At 36.0% G+C, this 8,537-nt stretch overlaps 1 protein-coding gene across 1 annotated transcript; it reads left to right on the top strand.

The window, feature by feature from the left end:
- Positions 1-1,516: 1,516 nt before the first annotated feature.
- On the top strand, positions 1,517-8,302 carry AGR3 (anterior gradient 3, protein disulphide isomerase family member). Its single transcript, XM_036378597.1, has 7 exons — positions 1,517-1,622; positions 3,885-3,948; positions 5,209-5,261; positions 5,897-5,973; positions 6,229-6,292; positions 7,266-7,349; positions 8,063-8,302. Exons 1-7 carry the CDS (start codon positions 1,517-1,519, stop codon positions 8,110-8,112), a joined length of 498 nt encoding a protein of 165 aa, XP_036234490.1. The 3' UTR covers positions 8,113-8,302.
- The last annotated feature ends 235 nt before the right edge of the window (positions 8,303-8,537 follow it).

Below are 8,537 nucleotides of genomic sequence, written 5' to 3'. Positions count from 1 at the left end.
AGCATCAAAAATATGGAATATTAAATTTAAACTGCCTCCAGTTGCAGCTCCAAATCCCTCTTAATTTTCTATAGGATAATCAAGTAATAAGCTTCAGATGATTTTACCTGTGATTTAAAGAGATTAACATTTTGATTTTTTTATTAATACATCATGAAAGACTTCTTTCTACCACAAAATTACGATGTATTTTTTCCTAGCTTTTGCATATTTTAATGTACAACTTCTTCTCCAGCCACCTGAATAGAATGAATTTCTCTAATTGAGATTGCCAGTTATTAGAAATGGAGTTTTAATTTGTTCACAAGACATTTAACTGCTAACAATGATTCTGTGATGTGAAGAGATCCATTACAACAGTACTTTTCGTGCCTCTTGGTCCTAAAATGTATGAAGCATTTTCTTTTGCCATTGGTCAAGGTTGTATTTCCATACTAACATCAATTTTAAATGCAAGTTAGAGGTTTTCTTTATCAGTACAGGCACAAATATCTTGGGATTTTTTTTTTTTTTTTTTTTTTTTGCAAGGCAGGGGTGGAGGGTTGTTGTTATTATTATTCATTTGGTTTGGGGGTTTTTTATTCAAGTCAAAGTAATTTTTCAGTGGGGCATCCTGGTAGCTCCTAAAGCTCAACCTCTGAAAAGTGGAATCTCCAGTAAGATGACTGAGAGGTATCCTGACCTACATGCATTACACTTTTTAAACTCAGTTGAAACAATCTTATATCCACCTCAGTAGCAGATCTTTAATGCCTAGAAGTGATTGTACTGGAATAAAGTGAACTTATCAATTAAAAACAGTATGGCTTTGTAATGCTTTTTATCAACTCTTGCTTTTGTTCTCTGACTTTTATCAATGTAAGAAATTACTGAATTTCTTATCATGATCTTGGTCAGGAAGAGAATACTCAACCAGACAGAAACACAGAAGAATCATTTTATTCAGAAGGAGTTAAGCTGAAATTCAGTGTAAAATATGAAACAAAGAATGGGAATTTTTTTTAAGTGGAGACTTAAAAAATTACTGCAATTTCAACATTTTGGAAGGATTGGACAATTTAAAGAGCATTATACTCGGGGCAAATTCTTGCCAATCTTCCTACTTAATTAAGAAGGATATTATGATACATCTTTTCACAAAAAAGCTCCAATGTAAAAAAGAAATAAAAATCCCATGCTGTTACGTATCACTGAAATGAAAAAACCCGGAGCAGTGTCTTGAAATCGGTGTGATCCAGTATTACAGCATTGTACTAGTTCATGAGAATCACATGAGAACAGTACCCTGCAGCCTCATTTTGACTGCTGAAAGTAGCATTGCACAGCAAATTTAAGCACTTCCAGTTTGCATTTTCCTCACAAAGGCAAGCATTTCTAGAAAAAAACCAGAAGTGTCTCTGAAGTACAGATTGTTAGGATGCCACTAACATATTGATCTGTGCTGCACCAAGTGACAAATCCATGTGACTAAAGCTGTTTCTTTGTTTCCCAGTTTCCTTGCATTGGAAGGGAAATAATGCTCCATTCTACACTGGCCTTGTCCCTCTTGCTAATTGCAGTCACTTCCAACCTTGCCATGGCAATTAAAAAGGAAAAACGAGCACCTCAGACCCTGTCAAGAGGTATTGTATGTTCACTGAATGTAGTGACCTCCTCACCATACCATATAGAGCAACAAATATGTTTATTTTGAATGTGCATTTATAGAATGCACACACATATATATTTATAAAACATACATAGAATGCACATATAGACTTACTGAGGTGTGTTTTCTTTAGTGTTAAGTAATGTTGTAATTAATATATGTTCTCATTCCAGATAATTTGACACCATCAGTTTATTAAGCATATGACTGAAGGCCTCATATAGCCTGTATATTTTATATAACTCATTGTGATCTAACAGAAGCAAATAACCTAAACTGAGTCTCTTAAATCAAGATGTACGTGTAGGACTATCAGTGAAAAAATATTCTTTGACAGACCCATTTGAAATATATATTCTTATTGTAACCTACCATAACATCAGTTGCTATGGAACACATTTTCTACAGACTCATTTTTGTACACAGAACAGTTTGAACCACTGGTGGGGTTTCCTGCATGACTTTTTTTTTGCTTTTCATCAGATATCCACTGCAAAGCATGACTGTGTGTAATTCACTTCCCTATGGTGCATAATTTTCAACTTGGATATTAAATAAAGACCTTGTTTTAATTTATTTAGATCTAATCAATCCTTAGAAATACAAGCAGAAAAATAGCTTAGCAAACTCTTTTTCCCTTCCCCATCCTTCTCCTCCTTTTGGGACTATTCAACAACAACAAAAAAATCCCTTCATCTCTCTTCCTAACCTCTTCTGCAGGCCATGTAATGCCTGCAGATCCCACAGGATCTGAGTTTTCCCTATCCTAGCAAAATTGCACATCTCTCAGACATTCATCTGAGCCTAATTGCTCAGAGATCATTTGACAAAATCATGCACCACCTGGACTAGCCTAAGAGAAATTTCAAAACACTTTTTGCAAGCAGTGTCCCTGGGGAAAGGTTATTATCAGTCTGGGATCTGTTGCTTAGTTTGCCTAGATCAGGATTTATTTTTTCCCAGTAAGCCTAAATGGACAAAAAAGATAACAAAATCTTTTACATTGTGTCAGATTTGGAAAAAAGCAAAGCAAAACAAAACAAAAAAAAAAACCAGCAAGCAAACTACAAAGTACTCACAGAAAACAAATATAACTTTTCTACTTCAGGTCTATTGGGATGCCTTGAGCACTTTCCCTGTAATTTTCACAGGCCACGGGAAAATGCTTAAATGTGCTGCAAAATGCCCCAGATTGCTGACTCCTGTGTGCAGTTACCTGCATCAGGAGCTGCCAGCAGCCAGGGTTGGGAAGGCACTGGTCAGCATGCCAGAGTCCCACCATCACCCAGACAGACCTGTGTACTGAAACAAGACATGATCTAGAAGCATCACAAGCAATTGTCCTGTGAGAAATCCAACAGCAAATCTGGGCTGGGCAAAGCACTGTCCAGACAGCACAGAAGAAACAGAGCTTTAACCTGGTCCAGGTCCAGAAACTGTTCTACAATTCCCATGAGAACTGTAGAGCAATTCCCATGAATGGAGCCACACTGCCTAGGATACAGGGATCTACTATGCAAGGGCTGGCTGGCATCCTTGGGAACTGAAGGCATAAAACCAAGAAGACCATTTGATTTTTGAGATCTGTATGTCCCCAGCTATGGATGAGCTATGGAGCTATGAGCTATGAGCTATGGAGCTGATGTTTGTTAGGATTTTGTTTCAGTGGAGATTTTTATTTAACAGCCGTTCCTTTACTGAATTCTTAATTAAATGAAAGGCTTGCAACTTCAGGGATTAAAGGTACTTTGGAGTTAAGTGTATATTCCAAGACTGTTCTAATGGTATTCATATTAAAGCTGATCTTATTTGAGCGGCCATATTTTATTTTTCTCTTGTTATATGCCAGCTTCTCTTTAAGTCCCAGGGTCTACATGAAATGCTGGGCAGACAATATGAAGATAGAAAGGACTAGGGTGCTGATTTAGGGACCTCTGAGCATTTAGAAAGATTAGATAACTTAAAGTCTGTCAAAGGACTTGAAGTGGATATGCAACCAGATATTTTTTGGGCGGGGTTGGGTTGTTTGGTTGAGGTTTTTTAACCTTTTAGTGTGTCTATCAGGAGATGTGAAATTAACATATCCACAATGTTAGAGAACTGTCAACTAAAAACCCCAAATCTTATTTGCATACAAAAGTTAATGCACAAAAACAAAAAAGAAAAAAGATAAAAAAACATATTTGTTATGAGTTACTTGCCTGGCCAGCAGCTAGTCCTTTTGCTTTATTTCTAGGGTGGGGAGATGAAATTACATGGGTACAAACTTATGAAGAAGGGCTTTATCAAGCAAAGAAAAGGTAAGAGAATAAAAAGTAGCATGAAGACAAAGTTGTTACTTGGTCTTGCCAGAATACACAATAATGAGAGGGAGCAAAGAAACACCATGAGAGCTGATCTGCAGACCACCCAGTTAAATAAAACAGATTCTGTCTATAAACAAAAGGACTTCTAGGACTCATGACTCTGAAGTAACATAATGTAATGCTGTCATTTCTTTGCCACAAAAGAGATGTTGTCATTTAAATTATCAATCATAAATAGATACCATAATTTTTTAACTACATCTATTGTGTTTTAATATCATGTATTTCTGATTACTTCCTTGAAATCTGTTACGTGTACTCTTGCATGGTGATCTACTGCCTTTGATGTTTCCCCCAACACTTTCTTAGTTGGAATATGTTCATGATATATTTTCTCACTATCTTGATAGAAATGGAAGTTCTAAGCTGTCTTCTCTGAGACTCAGCTGCAAATATATTTGAGAATTCATAACAATATTTATTTAAATATCTTTTACAGTTCATTGTAGATCACAATAGTGTAGCATGAGCTATTGCTCAATTGAAGGCAAATTATATGTAAAACAAAAGACAATTAATTTCATGTACCCTGTGTGAAAATGGTTAGAAATTGACAACTCCTGATATTGAAAGCAGACCCAGCATTAATAACCCACCTGCTGAACTGTAAATATAGTTTAAAAAATATGGGAGGAAATGCACAGAATTTGTTTATGTTTTGACATCCAAAATATAAAATTTTAACACTTTATCAAACTATTTACAGAAGATAAGTAACATCCCATATAGCTGTTCAAGAAATCTTAAAACACAATAAACTTTTCATGGAAAGTATTTGATGATAAACCCAATCTTACCAAATCTATTTTATTCTAATTCAAGTACATAATTTTTATTCTCTTAACCCTGGAGAAATTCACACCTAAGCAACATTAAATACCTATTCAACCTGATTATTTACTACCTGGGAATGAAATTATGGTGGAACTGTTGTTTCTTTCTTCCAGAATTTCTTACTATAGATAGCCTATCTAGACATGGAAACTCTGTTTCTCTATTTCTTTCTTTATGAAGTGCTTATGCTCTTTTCCCTCACTCAGAAATTTCTATAATATTTTACAGAATGTTTATATGGTTTTACTGTGGGTTAACATAAGATTAAATGCAATTTGCCTTTTTCAGTCAGCTAGTAAAATCATCCATCTGAATACATGTCAAATCATCTAACTACATCTTTTATTATTATTAATAAAGTAACAAGCCACTGATGGTAATTCATCATTTGGAAGACTGTCAATACTGCCAAGGTAATTTTGATTTTTTGTGTGTTAAAATCTTGTGAATATTTTTATAAGAAACTGAACCTATCTATATATTTACATTGCACTTACTGAAAATTATTCAGAAAAACAGGTAAATGAAAAGTGAAAAATTTATTACCATTATTTACAAAAACTCCACTATGAAACTACGCAATAATGAACATGAAAAATTCTCACTGCTGCTGTACTGCTATCCCAAATGCAGCACTCAGTTTAAATTAAGAGGCACAGATTGGCTACTGACTCATTGAACAGAATTAATATTGTTTAGCTCTCCTGAAATGGTAACTAAAGAAGGAAGCAAGGACAGGGCTGCTGAAATTGATCTAACAAGAATTTTCTGAGAATAATGCACTTTTGTCAAACCAAGACATGGTATCCATTGAGACAACAGGCTTCATAAATAACAGAAGAGAGCTTCCATTTTCATAGCCAGAGGTTGCCCTGCCACAGGCCAAAAAGCCCCCAAAAGCAGAGATAGAGGCCTGAAGTGTCTCCTCAGGAATGTGAATCAGCAGAGACAGGAACAATGTGGCCCAGTCTCTGGCCAGTGTGGTGCCCAAGCACAGATGGAAAGGCAGCGTTTGAGATGGATTTCAAAGTGATCCTGTCTTTTCTAGCACTGAAGAAAGCTTTCGCAGAAAATGAAGAAATACAGGAAATGGCCCAAAATAACTTCATTATGCTGAATCTCATGGTATGAAGGGTTTGGGGCAATTTGACTGTATCGTTTCATGGTCTGTGTTTTCTCTTTCTTTGCCTTGTGTTTTATGTCATTTTAGATAATTTATCTGACATTTTAGTTATTTAAGTAGAGGCAATTGTGCATGTGTATCCACATATGAGTAGTACCTATCTGGTTTTGTCTTCTGGTAAAAGGTAATTCACAGGTGGTACTATTTCAGCAAATTTACAGAAACATTTTAACAACTAGCCTTAATTTTTATACCAGCATGAAACCACAGATAAAAACCTGTCACCTGATGGACAATATGTGCCTCGAATCATGTTTGTAGGTATGTAAGATATTTATGTATCATTGAAGTTGTTATATCTGAATTATGCCACTGTTGACCTGTGGGGACATCAAAGTGATTCATTTTGCCAAAAGAAAATCTCTCTGCCTCTGTTGTATACTTTGACTCTTGTAAACTTCCTCAGATTACAGATATATCCTGGAGGGTACTAATTTGGGCTTGAGAGCAGGACGTTTAAAACTTTGTTATTATCTGAGTTTTTGCTCTCCATGCTTCTTTCTAGTGCTGTTACAAGACAAAGTTTAATAAAAAAGTCAAATATCTGACTGAATGTAGATGGCTATAAAGTGGACATTACCACAGAATAAATCAATAGTCAGTGGCATCTAAGGATTTATCCCATTTTAAAGCTGACTTCTGGCATGTACCAAATTAATTATGCCCCAGAGTGCCTGTTCCTCCTCACTCACTGTACAGGGAGCCTGGAGTGACTCCGTGATGGCATTCAGAGTCCAGCCCACACTCAGACAAAGAGCAGTGTAGTTTCAGCAATCGGTAAATTAATAATAAACTTGGAAGGGTAACTGAGAGAAGAGATGTTCACAACAACTTATTCCCACTCTGGGAACATTAGTAATCAGAAGATTTTCATTCTGAAGGCTCTAGGTAAGTCATGCTATCTATTGCCATAGATAGGCATGACCCCCACTATGCGTGCATCCGATCAGATTAACCTCTTCTGTTGTAAACTCAGAACCGGTAAAACAGGATATTTTTCTTTAAATATGAATGTGTAACCTAGCACTTAAAAATAACTGTGTACTATAAAAATGAGCATTAGCTTTTGTTCAGGATTTCTCCAAGTAAAGAGCAGTTGTTTGGAACAGAGTGTAACGGCCTCGTAATTGCTGCACTGATGGAATCAGAAGCAGGGCTGCCAAAGTAATGCCACACCATCACCCTCAGCTGCTGTGGGAATGGAAGGCAGTGTTTGACCCAAACCCTTTTTCAGACCCATCTCTCACAGTAAGAGCTGATATCACAGGAAGATACTCCAACCGGCTGTACACGTACGAGCCGCAGGACATGATGTTCCGTAAGTGCCCCTTTGCCCTTTGTATTTCACACTGTAGGCAGCCAGATAGCCCCATCCTGATCACTTGTGCTTGAGAATCCATTAGGATCTCAAAGTAAAGAATAAATTCCTTGTGAGAGCATTTGCAATAAATTATAATGGTCTAACCTGTTCTAGCAAACAAACATGCATTGTCCCGTTGAATTTATTGGGACTACTCAAGTAAGAAGAATTGAAAGATCAAGGGTGAGAACCTTCAGGATCAAGATCTGAGCAGTTTTATGGAGAATGGTGAAAGTCACTCAAAAGTATCTGACTGTACAATGTAAATAGCCAGTGGTGGGAGGGAATCAGTAAATGCAGGTGGTTGTGTCCATACCCCTAACAGCAATATATCAGAAAGGAATGTGATTTTTCAGGTTGAGCCAGTTCTTACTCTATGCCATCTATTTGACACCAATGCCGTATCTCACCACAAATACACACTTCACATCTGATTACCAGCTTGCTGTTGAGAAATGGGGAGTTGAAAGGATTCTTGTCAAATCCCTTAAGTTAAACATTTTGATTAATGAAATTTTTTACTTTCTGTCTTAGTATCAATCGCTAAAATAAAATGTGTGACCATAAATCAATTTCATAATGTGAATAATTTACTAAATTCAACTAGGTTTTTTTAATTGTACAAATATGCTTCTAATACATTTTCACAGTTCTTTTTTATTTTCTTTCAGTAATAGAGAACATGAAGAAAGCACTACGCCTCATTCAGACAGAACTGTAACCAGTAACAGTGAAATGACCAGAACCTCTACGAGGTGAAGCTGCACCTCTCTGTCTCTACTTGCAAGATGAACTTTTACAAAGCAGATTTGGTATATCAGATTTCATAAGAAATGTTTATGTGCAACTTGGAGAACAAAAATAAAAGACTAAAGCACCCATTTGGAAAACATGAGGAGAAATATATTAAACACTTTGCAATTAATTATCTAAATAACTGAAAATTATGTTTTTAAGTGCAGCAAATTCAAGCTGTACTTTAGCAACCAATTATGACTCACTTAGGTGAGTTATGACTTCTGAAGAGGAGTTATAAACAACCTTTTTCATGTCTATTTGCAATTTATTACATGAGTTAATATCTGCATCTTGCCTCCTCATTTTAACTTTTATTGCAAGAAGCTTATTAATTGTTAGTGTACTCCT

The sequence above is a fragment of the Molothrus ater genome, chromosome 1, assembly GCF_012460135.2.
Source record: "Molothrus ater isolate BHLD 08-10-18 breed brown headed cowbird chromosome 1, BPBGC_Mater_1.1, whole genome shotgun sequence".
In the NCBI taxonomy this organism is placed as follows: Eukaryota; Metazoa; Chordata; class Aves; order Passeriformes; family Icteridae; genus Molothrus; species Molothrus ater.
The sequence above is the reverse complement of the archived record's forward strand: the minus strand, read 5'-3'. Positions and strand labels throughout refer to the sequence as shown.

Coding starts and splice junctions, on each gene's coding strand:
- AGR3 (XM_036378597.1), top strand. CDS start 1,517: ATGCTCCATTCTACACTGGCCTTGTCCCTCTTGCTAATTGCAGTCACT. Junction 1,623..3,884: donor ACCTCAGACCCTGTCAAGAG/GTATTGTATGTT, acceptor CTTTATTTCTAG/GGTGGGGAGATGAAATTACA. Junction 5,262..5,896: donor AGACTGTCAATACTGCCAAG/GTAATTTTGATT, acceptor TGTCTTTTCTAG/CACTGAAGAAAGCTTTCGCA.